The sequence below is a fragment of the Sinocyclocheilus anshuiensis genome, unplaced genomic scaffold (genome assembly GCF_001515605.1).
Source record: "Sinocyclocheilus anshuiensis isolate Anshui unplaced genomic scaffold, SAMN03320099.WGS_v1.1 scaffold537, whole genome shotgun sequence".
Lineage (NCBI taxonomy): Eukaryota > Metazoa > Chordata > Actinopteri > Cypriniformes > Cyprinidae > Sinocyclocheilus > Sinocyclocheilus anshuiensis.
Window position 1 is genome coordinate 187,630 of NW_015539854.1, and position 20,319 is coordinate 207,948.

General features: G+C 36.6%; 1 protein-coding gene across 7 annotated transcripts in view; it reads left to right on the plus strand.

Annotated features, from left to right (window-relative positions):
* The window catches only part of LOC107684750 (eukaryotic elongation factor 2 kinase-like), a 32,855-nt gene that overhangs the window by 1,233 nt on the left and 11,303 nt on the right, over positions 1–20,319 (plus strand). For 2 of the 7 annotated variants that reach the window (XM_016481096.1, XM_016481095.1), the window contains exons 3-19: positions 716–781; positions 4,496–4,596; positions 8,610–8,670; positions 8,784–8,821; positions 9,293–9,464; positions 9,604–9,753; positions 9,846–9,978; positions 10,095–10,222; positions 10,901–11,096; positions 13,262–13,317; positions 13,451–13,528; positions 13,938–13,994; positions 14,911–15,045; positions 15,386–15,574; positions 15,654–15,778; positions 15,866–16,044; positions 18,164–18,839. In XM_016481096.1, coding sequence (XP_016336582.1) covers positions 716–781; positions 4,496–4,596; positions 8,610–8,670; positions 8,784–8,821; positions 9,293–9,464; positions 9,604–9,753; positions 9,846–9,978; positions 10,095–10,222; positions 10,901–11,096; positions 13,262–13,317; positions 13,451–13,528; positions 13,938–13,994; positions 14,911–15,045; positions 15,386–15,574; positions 15,654–15,778; positions 15,866–16,044; positions 18,164–18,273 — 1,974 coding nt within the window. In that variant the 3' untranslated portion in view covers positions 18,274–18,839. Of the gene's footprint in view, positions 1–715; positions 782–3,018; positions 3,105–4,495; positions 4,597–8,609; positions 8,671–8,783; positions 8,822–9,292; positions 9,465–9,603; positions 9,754–9,845; positions 9,979–10,094; positions 10,223–10,900; positions 11,097–13,261; positions 13,318–13,450; positions 13,529–13,937; positions 13,995–14,910; positions 15,046–15,385; positions 15,575–15,653; positions 15,779–15,865; positions 16,045–18,163; positions 18,840–20,319 lie in introns of those variants that run through there. The other 5 variants (XR_001633886.1, XM_016481101.1, XM_016481097.1 and 2 more) reach the window with 5 other exon arrangements.

Here is a 20,319-nt window from a genome sequence, read left to right on the forward strand (position 1 = left end):
AGATACATGTAGTCCCTAGCATGTAAACAAATGTTATTTCTGGACCAGCATACCACTATTTGTACTTTTTCTGTAGTACACAGCATGTTTATTGTGTGCAGTATCAGAATTTTTTGAGTGTATGGTACTTGCATAACATTTTTGCAAAAACGTGCAGTATACAGCAACTGTATGCCACAATGCAATAGTGGTAAATGCTTCTGACACAACTTACATAGAAATTATATTTTATACTATTACAATAGCTACTATATTATACTATAACAATAGCTACATATCGCGTCATAGATGCATACATTGTGTATTTTAGCATGACTGTAATGCTGTATCATTATCCAGAACTGGAACTATCCATTTCATGATCGTATTTTGGTGGTAATCCAAGCACGTCCTTATCTTGTTTATGCCCACTTAGACTGTGACCTCTTTGTAATGGTAAAACAGATTGCCTTTACCACAGAGAACTAGTGAACAAATGTTTTTTCTTAACCACAAAGCTTTTTGTGTTGTTACCAGAAGAAGCAGTCAACTAATGTACAGTATGCAAAAATAGTTTTCCTCCATCTCTGTGACACACTTACTTCCATATATGGAGCTCTCTCATGATGTGACTTCCGTAACCTAATGTACTGTAAATCTTACTGTAAATAAGACAAATGTTTTTACTAATATTTTTGTGTTTAAACAAATGGGTTTGTCTATTCCTCCAATTTAGAACAAAAATGAAACCGAGCAGGATGGGCACTCTGTCAGGTTTGGCTCTTTAACTGAGAAAGGCCGGGTATGTTTAATATAAGTTTCAATTTCTGCCCTTCACCTTTACTTTTTCTTTCCCAGATTTTATTATTCCATTTTACCCTGTGTCATTGTGGCATCTAGCCTGCAATGCATGCTCATTTTCATATTTCTCATATCACCTTATTTTCCCTTTCACTCCTTCTACATTTGCTCACTGTAAAAAGAACCATATCTGTTAGGGATGCAAAGAATGTATGTATAAATAATATTTCATATGTTATGGTTAATATGATGGCTAATATTGTAAATACAGTACAGCTTTTTATTTTCTAAATGCATGTTATAGATCTCTTTCTTTTTAATCATCTGTGCATGTATTTATTTATTTTTTAACTGTTATAATGTACGACAGAGAAAATGCTACTTTTTAGTGCTCATTTAATCCAGCATAGTAAAAGACATATATTTCAATAGAAAAAACATGTTCTGAAAATATCAACTTAAAATATCAGAATGTTGCTATTTAAAAACACAAATACTGTTCGTGCCTAATGTCAATATACTATAGGTGTTATAATTTTTTATTTTTAATTATTGTTTATATATATGCCTATATAGATATCATGACTTAATATTGATGCCTCTCTCTCTCTCTCTCTCTCTCTCTTCCTTCGGCTTGCTCTGTGTTTTAAGACACATGGGTAATGTTTCCATACTTAAGGGGTTCCCTGTAAAAAGGAGCCCACATTTTCCTAGTGTCTGACGTATATATTTGTACTCACTGTCTCACTGACCTTTCAAAGGAAAGAAATAATTAGTTGAATGTACTTGCCCACAGGATCTACGTTTACTGGTTATTTTGAGATATCGTGTCAGGTCTGCCGCAGTCACGTTTAATTCACTAATGACACTTGGATCACGAGGAGACTTTTACTACAGTATAGTAGTACAGTAAGCTAGATCTCTTACAGCTGCTATTCAGAGTTTGCAAAGCACAAAGTTCAGGAAATATCCAAGCCTGGTGTTTGCTCTTGACAAATGCTTAGCAGGATCACAGAACAGCAACTTGTTGCTGGAGTACCTGTCCCACAGGAACGGAAATCAAGGAATGTAACAATTGTTCCAGTTTTGATTCCTAAAGGGAACAGGATGTCTTGATAATCATTTTCTTTTTCTTTTGTAAAACTGAGATCCCTAACCTAATGTCTACTGAACATTTTCAGCATTGATTCAGACTTTTCTTTGTCCTTTTATTCCTCTATGACTGTTATTCTAGCATACCTCTTTTCCTCCAGTACCTTCCTTCTTTTCCCAACCATAGTTTTGTGCTTGCACACTGCCCTAAAATATAGGGTGGATCTTCCAACTTCAGTTTGTCAACCCATACAAACAGATGTGAAGGTTTTTCAAACAACTTCAATTTCTCTTGCTCAGGCAACTTGGAAACATGCTATTGAGAAACAGCACGACTTCCAGTGCCTTATTGCTTTTATAAAACTTTTACTACATAATAAAAAATATTAAGGGCACAAACTTTCATTATAACGTTATTGTATTAAGCAGCCACATTAAGTAGCCTCTTCTTAGATACATGTAGTCCCTAGCATGTAAACAAATGTTATTTCTGGACCAGCATACCACTATTTGTACTTTTTCTGTAGTACACAGCATGTTTATTGTGTGCAGTATCAGAATTTTTTGAGTGTATGGTACTTGCATAACATTTTTGCAAAAACGTGCAGTATACAGCAACTGTATGCCACAATGCAATAGTGGTAAATGCTTCTGACACAACTTACATAGAAATTATATTTTATACTATTACAATAGCTACTATATTATACTATAACAATAGCTACATATCGCGTCATAGATGCATACATTGTGTATTTTAGCATGACTGTAATGCTGTATCATTATCCAGAACTGGAACTATCCATTTCATGATCGTATTTTGGTGGTAATCCAAGCACGTCCTTATCTTGTTTATGCCCACTTAGACTGTGACCTCTTTGTAATGGTAAAACAGATTGCCTTTACCACAGAGAACTAGTGAACAAATGTTTTTTCTTAACCACAAAGCTTTTTGTGTTGTTACCAGAAGAAGCAGTCAACTAATGTACAGTATGCAAAAATAGTTTTCCTCCATCTCTGTGACACACTTACTTCCATATATGGAGCTCTCTCATGATGTGACTTCCGTAACCTAATGTACTGTAAATCTTACTGTAAATAAGACAAATGTTTTTACTAATATTTTTGTGTTTAAACAAATGGGTTTGTCTATTCCTCCAATTTAGAACAAAAATGAAACCGAGCAGGATGGGCACTCTGTCAGGTTTGGCTCTTTAACTGAGAAAGGCCGGGTATGTTTAATATAAGTTTCAATTTCTGCCCTTCACCTTTACTTTTTCTTTCCCAGATTTTATTATTCCATTTTACCCTGTGTCATTGTGGCATCTAGCCTGCAATGCATGCTCATTTTCATATTTCTCATATCACCTTATTTTCCCTTTCACTCCTTCTACATTTGCTCACTGTAAAAAGAACCATATCTGTTAGGGATGCAAAGAATGTATGTATAAATAATATTTCATATGTTATGGTTAATATGATGGCTAATATTGTAAATACAGTACAGCTTTTTATTTTCTAAATGCATGTTATAGATCTCTTTCTTTTTAATCATCTGTGCATGTATTTATTTATTTTTTAACTGTTATAATGTACGACAGAGAAAATGCTACTTTTTAGTGCTCATTTAATCCAGCATAGTAAAAGACATATATTTCAATAGAAAAAACATGTTCTGAAAATATCAACTTAAAATATCAGAATGTTGCTATTTAAAAACACAAATACTGTTCGTGCCTAATGTCAATATACTATAGGTGTTATAATTTTTTATTTTTAATTATTGTTTATATATATGCCTATATAGATATCATGACTTAATATTGATGCCTCTCTCTCTCTCTCTCTCTCTCTCTTCCTTCGGCTTGCTCTGTGTTTTAAGACACATGGGTAATGTTTCCATACTTAAGGGGTTCCCTGTAAAAAGGAGCCCACATTTTCCTAGTGTCTGACGTATATATTTGTACTCACTGTCTCACTGACCTTTCAAAGGAAAGAAATAATTAGTTGAATGTACTTGCCCACAGGATCTACGTTTACTGGTTATTTTGAGATATCGTGTCAGGTCTGCCGCAGTCACGTTTAATTCACTAATGACACTTGGATCACGAGGAGACTTTTACTACAGTATAGTAGTACAGTAAGCTAGATCTCTTACAGCTGCTATTCAGAGTTTGCAAAGCACAAAGTTCAGGAAATATCCAAGCCTGGTGTTTGCTCTTGACAAATGCTTAGCAGGATCACAGAACAGCAACTTGTTGCTGGAGTACCTGTCCCACAGGAACGGAAATCAAGGAATGTAACAATTGTTCCAGTTTTGATTCCTAAAGGGAACAGGATGTCTTGATAATCATTTTCTTTTTCTTTTGTAAAACTGAGATCCCTAACCTAATGTCTACTGAACATTTTCAGCATTGATTCAGACTTTTCTTTGTCCTTTTATTCCTCTATGACTGTTATTCTAGCATACCTCTTTTCCTCCAGTACCTTCCTTCTTTTCCCAACCATAGTTTTGTGCTTGCACACTGCCCTAAAATATAGGGTGGATCTTCCAACTTCAGTTTGTCAACCCATACAAACAGATGTGAAGGTTTTTCAAACAACTTCAATTTCTCTTGCTCAGGCAACTTGGAAACATGCTATTGAGAAAGCCAAAGCCATGCCAGATCCTTGGGCTGAGTTCCATCTGGAGGATATTGAGACGGAGCGCTGCACTCGATACAGGTGAGTGAATATGAGGCTTTTAAAATTGTTAACCTACTGTTCAAGGAATGAAGGTTTGAATCCAGCAGGAGGCAACACATGAGCAGTGTTGGAGAGCCAAGCTACAAGCTAGGTCAAGCTATTCTTTTGGAAAAGTAGTGTAAATAGCTACACTATAACTTGCCGACAAAAAGCAGCTCCACCGATACTACTTAAAGGGTTAAAACTTCTTTTTGAATCGAGCGGTTTAATCCAGAGACACTCTTTATATGATGAACAGATTAAATTTAGCCATTTATTCACATATAAACTTTAATCAATGCACATACAAGATGCATCAAATATGGTAAACAGAAGCTCAACTGTACTTGCTTGATGTGTGAGAAGAAACCTCATTGGTTCTTGGGCTCAGACATGCTTGCATGATACGCAAGAACAAACCCCATTGGTTCTCGCACGTCAAGCAAGCACTTTTGAGCTTCTGTTTATCAAAAATATCTTCAGTCATGTTTCAGAGATGAACGAAAGTCTTATGGGTTTGGATTAGAGCAACTTGAATGTGTGTAATTGATGACAGAATTTCATTTTTGGATTAATTATCTAATTAAATGAACAACCACTTTTGAATAAATTAACAATTTTACAATGGCAGAAACACAAAATCCACCAAAAACTAGGATGTCACTGCACTATTTTGAAAACACTTGAGCTACTCTCATGTTACTGAAAAATGTAACATTTGTAGCATCGCTACTTTAAATTAGTGAGTGCCCAACACTGCACATGAGATTGGCCCTTGTGACCTACCTATCATCACTGAACTTTGGTTTCCTCCTGTTACAAGTCCTGTGTTTTACCACACACTGACACAAGTCTAAATCAATCTCAGATGATTTCAGAACATGTCATCCCATGTTAAATTAGAGACACTGTAAGTATAATGTTAGATGGATACTAACACAAGGGGTCCACTCCCAGTTTCAAGACTCTAATTTTAAACATTTGTAACTTCACACCTCTAAAATATTCCTTGAATGCTACTCTCGTTACTGAAAAATGTAACATTTGTAGCATCGCTACTTTAAATTAGTAAGTGCCCAACACTGCACATGAGATTGGCCCTTGTGACCTACCTATCATCACTGAACTTTGGTTTCCTCCTGTTACAAGTCCTGTGTTTTACCACACACTGACACAAGTCTAAATCAATCTCAGATGATTTCAGAACATGTCATCCCATGTTAAATTAGAGACACTGTAAGTATAATGTTAGATGGATACTAACACAAGGGGTCCACTCCCAGTTTCAAGACTCTAATTTTAAACATTTGTAACTTCACACCTCTAAAATATTCCTTGAATTTCAGCCAGTGTCTGTGTGTGCCAGGGGTGCCCACACTTTTTTGTGTGGGGATCTACTTTTCAAATGAGAAACTACCAAGTAAAATTAAAAAAATAAAAAATAAAATACATGTAAAATAAATAAATAAAAAGCTTGTTGGGATGTAGCCTACCTTTATATTGCATTAATTTCATTTCATTTCATTTAATAAAAAATAAAAAATAAAAAAAAGTTCATTTCTTAGTACCCTTAATTAGTACCTTTGTATTCTAGTGTTATTACTTTTCAATTCAATGTAATTATTCTTAAAGGGGTCATATGACGTTGCTAAAAAAAGAACATTATTTGGTGTAATGAAATGTGTTCATGCGGTTTAAGGTTAAAAAACACATTATTTTCCACATACTGTACATTATTGTTTCTCCTCTATGCCCCGCCTTTCTGAAACGCGTCGATTTTTACAAAGCTCATCGGTCTGAAAAGTGAGGTGTGCTCTGATTGGTCAGCTATCCAGTGCGTTGTGATTGGCTGAATACCTCAAGCGTGTGACGGAAATGTTACACCCTTACCATACTGTGATGCAGTGTCCCGGAGCGACAAGTCAAAAACATTAAAACCCTTTATAAACGAGGCATTTGTTGCATCCAGTGGGGACATAATTACGGATTATAATGACTTATACTGTCTTTTTAAACATAAAACCATGTCTGCATTTGTGATCGGAGAAATGACAAAACAACAAGCCCTACTCTACACTGCCCAAAAAAACTCGCTTTAAATATAGGAAAACTTGAAATCGCATCATATGACCCCTTTAAACAAAACAAATTAAAGATAGATTTAAACATCCTGTGTTCTTTTTGCAAACATACTTTGCAAAAATGTCACTGCAGTTATCCTATACAACTTAAAAGTACGTAAAGCTCAATTAGTAATTTTAGCAAATATGCACAAGTCAACCTGCCATACCAAACAAGACCACAGGAAGATGCCAAAGGACTGCATATAAACTACTATGGATCCATTCAGTATCACTAAAAACTCCAAAATACAAATGAAAAGTAAAACCATTCTGAATGTATGGAAACTCAGCGATCTGAAGGCACCTCGACGGCATCAGTGAATACGTTCCTCTGTCAGAACACATTCTGGGTTTGGAGTGTCTGGTGTCCATATGTACATAAACACCACTGATCCTCACAAACTTCTCCAAAACACATGAGCATCCGTTATGAAACACTCGCTGTATACAACCAGTGTTGGGTGTAACGTGTTACTGTAATTAAATTACTTATCCACTGAAAAAGTAAAGTGATTACTGTTAATTTTTAGGTAATTTAATTTCATTTACTTATAAAGTACTTGCGTTACATACACAACAGAATCTAAAATCAATATTGAACTTGAAATCTAAATTTATCGTCTGATAAAATTTAAGTCTTCTCTTCACGCTCTGCGCACCGGCGCGTTCATGTGCAGTTTTTCCTGATAACAGAGAAAAGAACCTAAAATACTCGGATACAGATAAGACTAAAATCAATCGAATCTAGAAATGTGCGATCTACCAGCATTGCCTTTGTGATCGACCTATTGGGCACCCCTGGTCTACATGCTACACAGTGTTCTGGGCAATGGGAAAAAAATCCCCAGCACTTTCTTGTGTAAATATTGGCCGTTTGCTTTAAGGACTGTGCCTATTGTGCAGTATTTGCTCTATTAACTCTTTCATTAAAGGTGCAATAGGTGATTGTCTTCAGAATTTTTTTTTGTTATGCTGGTTGATAGTCTCTTCACATCCCGATAGCAATCATTAAGTTAAGTGGTCTAAATGTATTTGTCTGTATTTATATATTCTGTGGAAGGCGTAGGATCAAGAAATGTTCATCCAATCAAAACGCTCGGTCCGAGTGTTTTATTATGCGTTCCTACCTGCCTGTCAACGTATGTATTAGCATACCTCTGCGCACCCTGTTCGCGCAGACAGGATACGTCATCAGCGCGTTCACGCACGCTGTGCAGACAGAGCGAGGATGGCAGGCAAACATCAACAACCCGATCTTCCTTCCTGTTATTGTAGTACTTTTAAAGATTTATCACCGGCGAATGACACATGATGTAGCCCAGCGGTTAATCCAGTCCTCGCGCCATCTCGTTAGAAGTGAGCTATGTGCATGAACTGTGTTCCGATCGATATGATCCCTACACAGTGTTCATTGCTCCCTACTCCCTGAGCGGGGGAAATCCGTTGAAGTTTACTTCACTTCGGAACATGGGCTGGAATTGGGAACCGCTGATGTAGCCTATTGTAGTAATGTTGTCTCTGGTCTGTGAGCGTAAATGCGTTCAGGGGGCGTGGCTTTGGACGGCGATTGCAGGGAGGGTGGGACGTTCGCTTTCAGTGCTATCAGGCTAAAGTTAGCATTTTCCAAAATCTCCTACTGCACCTTTAACTGTCCAATGAAAAACAATAGTCAATTTTGTATATTTTCTGTGAATATTATCTTCATAATGTAGAAGATAAGTTTTTTAGGGTAAAATGCGTTTACATATGTTATGTTTACATCTCCATGTAGCCACATAGTTTGAGACTGATTTCCAGTTGCCATAGGTTGATAACTACTTCCTGAGAATGAAAGGGAATAGAAAGCTATATTTAAAGTGATAAAAGTGTAAACGTGTTCTTGTTCTTTAGATACAATGCGGTTACTGGTGAATGGGCAAAAGATGACATATTTATCAAGGTTTCCTCTCAGGTATCTTGGCACTACAATACACTTGTTTTCTGTGATAGTAACACATACATGAATGTATTAATGCTGATTATTTACGTATTTTTGAAATTAATTAATTTATATTTCTTTCACAGTCATTTGGAAAAGGAGCCATGAGGGAATGCTATAGATCGTAAGTCAAGCCAGTTTAAACATATATATATATGCCCTAAACTAGGTAATGAGTATTAATGTTTAATAAAGCAAAATTGTACAATTTCTTGTCAATGTAGTCAAGTTTGTTTCAGTTTTTATTCACCTTTTTGTTGTTTATTTCTTTTTTATTAAAAGTCAAAAACTGCACTTTATAATATTAAAAGTATTAGGAAAACTATTGTGTAGAATGGGTTTACTTGTCAAGCTGCAGGACATTACTGACACTACTTCTGAAGTTATTTTCACCACATTAACCAGCCTATCAACATTGTATTAAAAATATTTGATATACTTTATAAAATAAACATCCCTTTTAGTTGGTACATCCATTTCTTAGTGGTATATCTTCCATTATTCAAGTAATAATTTTACTTCTCTCAATCTCTCATTATGTGTTTTGAAATGGGTTTTTGTTGATCTGGAGCTTTCGATTCCCTTTCGATCACAGGAAGAAGTTGTCAAACTTTTCCCACAGCAGCAACTGGAAATCAGCCTCAAACTATGTGGCTAAGAGATACATGGAGACCGTGGACAGAGATGTTTACTTTGAGGATGTGAGGTTACAAATGGAAGCTAAATTATGGGGCGAGGAGTTTAATCGCCACAGGCCTCCTAAACAGGTACTTCTTTGATGGATGTTGTTTGTTCAAAAAACATTGACAATTTTGGTGTAAACTAGGTTTGACCACGCAAACCTGGTTCGAACAATCACACCAGATAAGAATTATGTACTTATTTAATGTATCCCATCATTATTAGGTTGACATCATGCAGATGTGTGTTGTGGAAATGACTGGTCGCCCTGGGAGCCCTTTATTTCACCTGGAACACTACATTGAGGGGAAGTACACAAAGTACAATTCCAACTCTGGTTTTGTGAGGGACGATAACATACGGCTTACACCCCAGGTGTATTGTCAAAGATGAAACAAATCTGAATCTGTTGTCCCAGTCAGATGATGTGTGATTATTTATTGGCAATTATGTTTTTGTGGCTTTAGGCATTCAGTCATTTCACATTTGAGCGCTCTGGACACCAGCTGATAGTGGTGGACATTCAGGGTGTTGGGGACCTTTACACAGACCCTCAGATCCACACTGAGAAGGGGACTGACTTTGGAGATGGCAACCTAGGCATTTATCAACATCCTGCATTATTTTTCTCCTTAGAAGAATTTGATTTGTCTTAAAGTTGACTAATGTATGCATGAGGAACATTTGTAATGATTGTCTGTGTGTTTGCGTTTCAGGTGTGCGTGGCATGGCTCTTTTCTTCCACTCTCACCTGTGTAATAAGATCTGTAGGAGTATGGGCCTCACTCGCTTTGACCTGTCCCCTTCTGAAACTGCACAATTGGACTGCACCAACAAATTGCTGGTTTGTATTGGATAATAAAAATACATCCTTATGTAAGTGTAACCAGGGCTCGAAGTTAGGATGGCCTGGGGCTTGTGTGAGAGATTTGGGCCAGTTAATGGAGCTGCTCAATAGGGACATTGCTATATTTACATAGAGTGCAGCAGAGATGAGTTTACCTGTTCAGCATCATGATGTTTAATGCACCAGACAACCTCTGTAGTCCCAATTAGACACTTGTTAGCAACCACCTTTTTCAAGACAAGTAAAATATTGTATTACTTTGAAAACGGGTATTACTAATTTATTGTATGTTGTCGAATAAAAACTCAAAGAATTTACCCAAAGAAATTTACCTAAAAACCCATTTAAAAAACCATTTGACTTCAGGACGTAGGAACTGGAAGTGCTAAAATGCTAACTTGTTTCTGGGATTTGTCCTACAAAAATATGTCATCCTGCAGTACATTTGTTGCCGATATATGCACCATTTTCCATGGTTAACAAAAAAAAACGCTATACTGAAATACTATAATTTGGTTCTGATAGTTAATTTAAATATATGTTTTGTTTTGTTTTTTGGTGTGGCCAGTGAAAATATCACTGGACCTGATCCGGCCAACATAATAAAATTATTATCGCTTAGCCACAGCTAACGGTTTCTGCAGGTTTTCTAAATAAATAATTTTTTCTAAGCAGCTGTCAGCTCAGACTGTCCTCCGTGGATGTGAAGAGCATTGTGGTTCACCCAGGGTCCGGACGACCTCTCTTGGCCACATGCCTGTTCTCCTCTCCCGGCTCTCTGAGACTTCCTCGGTTGATGAAAGCAGTGACACAGACTCGGTTCCCTGTTCTCCACTTATTATGGGCATCTCTGCAGGCCGATCACCCATGGGTAATACTATACTAACCCGGTACTATGTGTGAATGCACCCGAGTGGCCCACCTAAGTAATATCAAACCCCCTTTAAGGCCAAGTCAGATCAAGTCGTGAGCAGTACAACAATGGCATTATACATTTTGGTATCATAGCAGATCTAGTTAATGTTATTAATAGTTATCTATCTCCTCCTCCACATTACTGTCTATGGTAATATCAATGTGTTACAGTTTCCCTCTACTTAAGAGTAAAGACAAAACAATGAATTAATCTTTTTTTAGGGTCTATCAGCTGTCAGGATGTTGCAACCATCTGGAAACACTTTTTCAAATATAAATATTTGTACAATAAAGTACAAGAAGTCCCTCCACTTGTCAGCTGGCCGAGAACTCAAGTGGGCCTTTGACTGGCTGGTTGTGATGTTACTAAAATTATCAGTTCTTTTCATTGGGAAAACAGATAAATATTCAATGCATTTGGCTATTTTTAGACAGAATGTTCTTTGTACTTTCAAAATGCTTAAAGGGATAGTTCACCCAAAAATGAAAATTTGATGTTTATCTGCTTACCCCCAGGGCATCCAAGATGTAGGTGACTTGGTTTCTTCAGTAGAACACAAACGAAGATTTTTAACTCGAACCGTTGCAGTCTGTCAGTCATATAATGGAAGTGAATGGGAATCACGACTTTGAGAGTTAAAAAAACACACAAACAAAACCAAATTAAACCCTGCGGCTCGTGACGATACATTGATGTGTAAAGACACGAAACGATTGGTCTGTGCAAGAAACTGAACAGTATTTATATAGTTTTTTACCTCTGATGCACCGCAATGTCTGAACTATCCTGAGCGTGTCCTCGACAGCCGGCGCGTGATGCGTCTTCTTCTTCTTCTTGCTTTACGGCGGATCGCAGACTTATAAGTGTATTACCGCCACCTATCTCTCAAATGGACCTTTGACACTCTATCTACAATCTCAATTAGAAGTGTCAATGGTCCCTTGAGAGATAGGTGGCGGTAATGCCGATCCGCCGTAAAGCAAGAAGAAGAAGAAGACGCGTCACACGCCGACTGTCGAGGATGCGCTCAGTACAGTTCAGACATTGCGGTGCATCAGAGGTAAAAAACGATATAAATACTGTTCAGTTTCTTGCACAAACCGATCGTTTCGTGTCTTTACACATCAATGTATCGTCACGAGCCGCAGGGTTTCATTTGGTTTTGTTTGTGTATGTTTTTTTTACTCTCAAAGCCGTGATTCCCATTCACTTCCATTATATGACTGACAGACTGCAACGGTTTGAGTTAAAAATCTTCGTTTGTGTTCTACTGAAGAAACAAAGTCACCTACATCTTGGATGCCCTGGGGGTAAGCAGATAAACATCAAATTTTCATTTTTGGGTGAACTATCTCTTTAAAGGTTTGTGTGTTGTTTGACACTTATGAAGCAAAAATGGTGAACCATCCTTTTGGAAACATATATGTCTGCAGCACTGTGACTTATCTAAATATAGCCACATTTAAATTTCCTCATAGAAAGGTAACTATGGTGTTAAGGGTTTGTTTTCCCTAATGCTTAATTATGTTCCTGCCTAGAGTATGGCGCACTGCTGATGGCATCTATAGCTTACTTCATGAATATTAATTAGCTGGTGTTGAAGTTGCTAGGTAAACTGAGCCAGTGTGCACCAACTTTTTATTATTTTGATTAGTATTATAAGCACACACATCCTAACTTACATGTATAAGGCTGAATACTGGAGTATATACTAGTTTGAAATATGAAAACTGTCATGTTGCTTGGTATCAAATATTGGTATCATATTTAGTATTATGATTCGAAACAGCATTAACAAAAGTGTTCAAGCAATTAATATCAACAGCAACCTGATTGCTAGTACTACATATTCTGTTAAATTAAAACACATAGGATTCTTTAAGACATTTTTTATTTTTTCTATTCATATGTACAAATGAAACCAACCTCAACATATTTTATTTCTTAATTTTATCCTCACTCCTGTCAGCAGTCAGGCCATTCTAGATTAAATGTAAAGTTTGTTCTTTTATGTCAGGTTCATACAGATTTCACACTGCATTTTTTTTTTTTTGGACAATTGAACATTCATTTTATTCATGTCACCACTACTATGTCTTTCTATCTATGTGTGTTTACAGGCTGGTCATTCATGTATGAAATGAATGAGGCACATCGAGCTAACACAGATCACAAGGTCCGTTTATGAAGAAGAATATATATGCACAAATAAGAGTGACGTTAAATTCAGTGATGTTTTGTGGAAAATGTTTAAAGTTAATTTTAGCAGCAATGCTAATTTGTATTGTGAACTGTAATTGCATTCGCAGGACTCAGAGAATGGAGGAGACAGTGGTTACCCCAGTGAGAAACGCAGTGAAGGAGACTCAGTCGAACATCACAGTCAGGTACAGATTATCAGCTGGCTAGACAATGCAAATTAAAAATGATATTAAAATGATGTTTATATTATATTATATTAAATTAATCACAACATTATTTGTATCTGCCACAAAAACAGTGAGGGTTTTTGATGATTGAGCCATTTCTTTGAGGGTGTCAACATTAAATCCAAACAAATACAGAACATTTTAAACTAAACTAAGAATTTACAACTGTTGCATTTAAATAAGAAATTGAAATTAGAAGCTATTCTTGCTTGTTTTCTTTGCTACTCCCCCAGCAAAGTTTCCTTTCTGTTAGAGTGCATTATAAACTTCTTGTTGTGTGCTGTGCTTAAATGCACCATGAAATGCAGCAGTAATCATTTTTGGGCTCCTGAGATATGTGATGGTAGGTTTTTACATCATCGTTTAGGGACGTCCCTTCTACAACAGACATTGCTCAGAATCGGATGAGGACAGTGTTCGTCGGGTAACTACGAAACCATTGATAAACTCACTGTATCTTATCATGATAGCCACCCAACACCCATTGATTTCTAATCTGTTTTCTTCTCATAGATCATTGATTTAGAGTGGTACCCTCCTGTGATCCACCTGTTATCTAAACCTCTTAATCTTTTCATCTCATTCTTCTTTCATCTAAACTCTAACCTTTATCTCATCTCACTTTCATCCTTTAACCAGTGGCAAGCTCTTTTTTCCCATACTGTAGTGTAAACCCATATGCAGGGTTCCCACAGTCATGGAAAACCTGTTAATGTCAGGGAATTTTAAAGCTGAGATTTTGAATGGCATGTAAAGCTTTCTGTAGTTGTGCTTAGATATATTTGTAATTGATTAGCAATTGCTGTTTGTGAGTGAGAATTCCTAGTCATCATGAATGACTAGAGAAGTCATGGAAGTCCTTTAGTCAAAATGTGTGGGAACCCTGCATGTGATTTCCTGCATGCATTGCTTTTTTTTTGTGCAGCAATATTTGATGTGGTTATTTTTGTGGTTTTCCTCACAGATGTTAGTTCTACTGCTTCTCATAGAAATGTTTTATATTTAAAAAACAAACAAACAAGAGATTAGTTACATATAAAAGCAGTTTTTCAAATGACAAACTGTTTTCATTGACAATAAAAGAACAATTCACAGATCAGCTATCCACTGATAACACAACAGACCAATATTGTAAGCTATATACCAACTATATGCATTGCTTGGTCTTGGCCAAAAAAGTAAAAAAAGAAAAGAAAAAAGGATGAAGATATAAATAAAAAAGTATGGACATAAGGCCTAGTTGAGTTTTTGACATGGGACAAGTCAATGATGTTGTAATTTTTTGCCTCAGTTATTACTCTGGGTGCTTAATGATATACTTTTTTTGTTGTGTATCTCAGCTGACAGAAGAAAAATGGAGTTTTTACCATTCATCTCGCTCCCACATACACAGACCTTCCTGTGTGGCAATGGAAGTAGAGAGACTTAACACTATGCTTCTCGAAAAGAAAATTGGTAAATCCATCCTAGGCAAGGTAAGAAACTGTGCCATGTGTTTTATAAACCTGTTCTTGAAACTAACTGACAAATATTACATAATATAAACATTATATTATCATACATTATTCCTTGGTTAAGTCAACCAAAAATTAAAATAGTGTCATTGTTTACTGACCCTCATGTCATTTCAAACCCATAAGACATCTTCGAAACACAGATTAGGATATTTTAAAATTGAGAGGTTACTGTCCCTCCAATCAAAGTCCATGCAACCAAAACTTTAAAGATCCAAAAAGATCTCAAAGGGGGCGTAAAACTAATCCATATGGATCAAGCAGACAAAATTTTCATTTTCGTGTGAACTTTTCCTTTAAGGTACATCTAGCCATGGTTCGCTACCACGAGGCCGGGCGCTTTTGTGAGAAGGATGCACCATGGGACCAGATTTCTGCAATGTACCATTTGGAAAGGGCTGCCATGTGTGGGGAGCTTGAGGCTATAGTTGCCCTTGGCCAATGTTACCTTCAGCTGCCACATCACATTCTACCAGAGATCGAATTAGAGGTGCTTTCTTTTCCTAATTATCTTGTTTTGATGGCCATGCTTATACATCCTCTGTCATGTCTGTGTTGTTTCATCTCAGGCATCTGAGGAAAACAGCAAGAAGGGTTTCCGCTTTCTGCTGAAGGCCGCTGAGGCAGGAGACCGGCCGAGTATGATTCTAGTAGCACGAGCATTTGACACTGGTTTGAACCTCCCTTCTGACAGGCGAGAAACGCATTGATCAATTTTTTGTCTTTTTGGACCAAGATGTGTTTAGGGCTGAAACTTTAATTTTGGAATTTTAAAATGCAGGGTTATGGACTGGAAACACGCCATGCACTGGTATGACTTTGCCCTTAAGATGACAGACTACGACGAGGGGGGAGAGTTTGATGGGATAAAAGATGAGCCGCGCTACCTTCTGTTGGCACGATTGGCTGAGATGTACCAGGAGGGAGGGCACAACTTGGATGTAGACCCCCAAAGAGCAGGTGAGTGTATCTCATGCTCAGGGACACCTTTAGATAACCAGAGACCTGTGGGCTACAGCATTAAGCCCAAAGTATACGTCACTTTTTCCGAGGTGCGAGGGAAGTATGCGAGGATCAGTGTAAAGTGCACGTGACGCGAATTTTGTCATCAGAACAGTATGCGCGTACTATACATGCACCACCCGATTATTGTAACTGTGCATACTTTGTACGCGCAGGTTGCACATGCGCATTGAATTTGTTTTGCACTAATCAGTTGTTCCACAAGGTGGCAACACTGTCCTGGGCCATTGTGGAAAAGCAGAAAATGAAACTAGAGAGGCTGAACAACAACATCAAAATAGCAGAGACTGCAACAACAACAGATGCTCGGATTCACAAGCGCTTGTGAGTGAGAGGGTATGAGACAGTTCAGCTTTGGTTTAAAAGAGTTCAAAAATATTTGTTATTGGTCATAACTTAAAAGGGAAAAATAGAGCAGACATTGAGCATGGATGAAGTTTTCTAAAGCGCATGTGTGGACTGCCTGCGTTCGCGCACAACATCAAATGAAGTATACTACGTGTTCGGCTAAATGCATATGCAAGCGTACGCATACAAAAATGTATAAGTATACTTGGGGCTTATTTTAGGCTACAGTAGACCCCCACCAGCCCGAATGAAAATATCACTAGACATTGTATCATGTAGTCATTACATACAGATTTTAATTAATGCATATGTATGAATAAATTCAAGTGACATTACTTTAGAAACTTATCGGCATTGTTTTTCTGTTTGAAAAGTCCATGATAACATCAGTAAAATCCAATTTTGGCTAGACTTTAGTTTTTGTTTGTTTGTTTGTTTTTAACCAAGGCCAGTTTTGAGAATCATTTGAGAATTTGTGTCGAAATATCCTGTTCACCCCACCACTTGCAATAGCATCTATGAATGTGCAATAGGGTATATGAACTGTAACCATTGTGACAGTGACTAAAATAAAACGGTCTTATTACATGTGAAACGAAAAAATTTGATGCTCAATTTCATCCTCAAAATTAACTGACAGCAGCTTTAATACCAGAGTGAGAGCAGAGTATTTAAGTTGCGCGCAGACCACAAAACTCATTGAAACCGCTCCGATGGAAGACAGTATTGGACCTTCAGATGGCACAGTTTCTATCCATGCCATTGTAAGTTATCAAACCCGCATTCTCACACTGTATGACATTACATGACATTACACACTGTATGACATAACTAGTTGTGCTGTCAGGTTCCGTTCACACCGCAGGGCTTCACCGAAAACGCGGTTGTTAGTCCTGAAAATTTACGGGTGTGAATTTAGTTATAGAATGCTGTTTTTGATATACAAAAAAAAATTATTTAAAAATATAATTTGTTGTGCAGCCAGTAGGCCCCTGGGCTTCATCTCATAGAAGCCTGTGCATTAATGCGCCCCTGCTCATGCTCTAAAGCACAGTCATTCTTCTGCAGAACTTAAGATTTAACATTGGAAAGTGTTACAACAATACAATATAATGTTAAGATCGTGCCGATATACTGCTGACCAAAAATATTAGATCGAGTCTCCATGCCAGGATTATTGGATGCAGTGTCTTTACCAGATCCCGTCAGAGGACATCCATTTTGTCTGGTATTCAAAACTGTCTTATCAGCCTGAGAGTTTGACAGAGGAAGCTGTGAAATAGCAGGGAGCAGGAGACGAAGTGATGCTTTAAAATGAGTGGGGTTTATTGAATAATTTTAGTTGCGCATGTTTTAATGCTTTGAATTCACCCTGTACTTTATCTGCCCAGCACAAAATCAGTAAGTGTTATTATACCAAAGCAAAAGCAATGGAAAATTAATGCTTTATAACATTGTCCTGTGACTTTTAAAATAATTTGTATAATAAAAACTTAAAAGAAAAAAATAAAACAGCGCAGATGTACAGTATGGTCGTTTTTTTTTTTCAAATGACACACACAAGTTACTATAGGGATACTTAGCTCCTTTACAATATCATATAATTAAAATGGGCAGTTTTGCTTTTTAAATGTGTCCTGAATTTGTTGTAACATTTTAAATTGGAATTGTATGCATGTGTGAGTTATGATGTCTTTAAATTTTGTAGGTGATCTTTTCACTGAGGCTGCTGATGCAGCTATGGAGGCCATGAAAGGCAGACTGGCCAATCAGTACTACATGAAAGCAGAGGAAGCATGGTCTATGATGGAAGAATGAAAGTGCTGGTGTGCAAAAAAAGCATGAAAACGGTTCCTATTGTGCACCCAGCCCCTGTTTACATGCTGTTTTCAATGCCTTATGTTTTCCTTGGGTCCCTTTGACTTAAGAGAAATAATGTTGATATTAGATCAGTTTTCTAATGAATGTGACAAGGGCATATGCTGATTGCAGATCAAAGATATACTGAGGTGCTAAATACATTTCTTTAAGAACAGTTGCACAGTGTCTGCAGGTTGCTTCATGGGAATACATGCATTACCTGTCAATAATTTCTTTCTCTTGTTTCTGAAAAGGACAACTGGTTGTTTCTTTAATAAACATGTTGTGACTGTTAAAAATGGTATCACCGATGATTGAACTTACTTCAGTCAAATTAATTTGCTAGTATTGCTAGATCTGATGTCTAAGAACATTAAGCATCAATAGCTATTGCTGTGAGTTTGAACATGTTTTGTGTAGACTGTCAAAAACCTTTCATAATTCACCATTATCAAGGAGTGCAGAAGTGAGTGTGATCATTTTTGATGGTTGTTTTTCAAATGAGAACAAGATTACAAAGAAACAAACAATAAAATCATTAAAAAAAAATTAAGTCTCATTACACATTATGCTTGTTTAGCCAGAAATGTGATATGTTGTTTTTAAGTTCATACCGAGATGCCATTGCACATAATGCTAAGAAACAAATGATATAAGATGGAATTTCAGGCATGGCAAGGACATCCAGTGGTTCTAGCTTTATGCTTAATAGTGTTGTGATATTTAATTCAAAAAAATTATGTATGGCTACAACAATAATCAATAGATTGATCAATATGATGATTGTTTTAATATTGGATGTCTTAATACAGACTGTGAGTCCTAGGTGCTTTCCAATTGGCAAGTACGGCGCTTTCCATTGGTCAGCGATGAACTTGAGTAAACCAGTGACCTTTGGGTGACTTCCAAGAAGGACACCTGCATCCAGTGGGACGGGAGAGATAAAAATTATTAGGAAAATGTTTCAAACTAGCAGGATTCCACTATTAGAAAGTATACCAGGAAAAGTAAAAAAATTAATGGTAGCAAACCAGAGGAGAGATATCAACAGAACTGTGATACCATTGGTCAATAGCTGATAAGAATAAGGTATAAAAGCTGATGCCTGGACAGAACAGATTCTGATCACCTCGGCTTTATTGCTGTGTTCAATAAAGTCTTATTTTGAGATCTGGAACTTCATTGACAAATTTGAGAAGACCGTTGTTTGTTCCATGACAATAGCACGAAATTAAACACTGAAATAATTACAGTAATTTAAGTGTATGATCAAATATAAATTATGATAACATACAGACAGTGGATATTGTCACAAAATAAACCACTTTAGTATTGTATAAGATTTATTTTAGAATAATGCCAGCATAATATGTGCAACATATTGTTCTTTTTTAGATGGTTATATCAGTATTCATTCATTGCCTCTTTTTTTTATTTCAGATACAGGGGCAAAAGAAGTTAGAAACATCAAGTTCGATTTTTTTTCTTCAGTTTTCTTCTGTTTACAAATCTGAAGGCGGCGTATTAGATCAATAAAGGTAAATATCTTATGACTATGCATTACAGAGACTAGGACTTTGTAAAGTTCTGCCCCAAGAATTAATGTTGGAGTGAAATTAGGTACAGAGTCAATTACAAACTATTAGCCTATATCTAACTGTACATTAAAAAAAAAGGAAAAGCCTTTTACCTTTGAGGGTACCATATAACGCCTTATCCCTATATAGGTTTAGGTATAATATTGCTAATTACAATAGGATCAATACTGATGCTCGCCTTTTCTGTATATTTTGAATTAATGTAATGTATTATGTTAATTTATCCATGTTTATATTCTTTACTGTACAGGTAAGTCATTTATTTGATATAAATTTATATGATATATTTTACTCCTGCTGTACACAACAATATTGGGTTTGTTACTGTAAAATAAAAATAAATGAAGGGAAACAACCTAAGTATTGTATTAGAATATACACTACAATAAGGCATTTTCAATAAGAC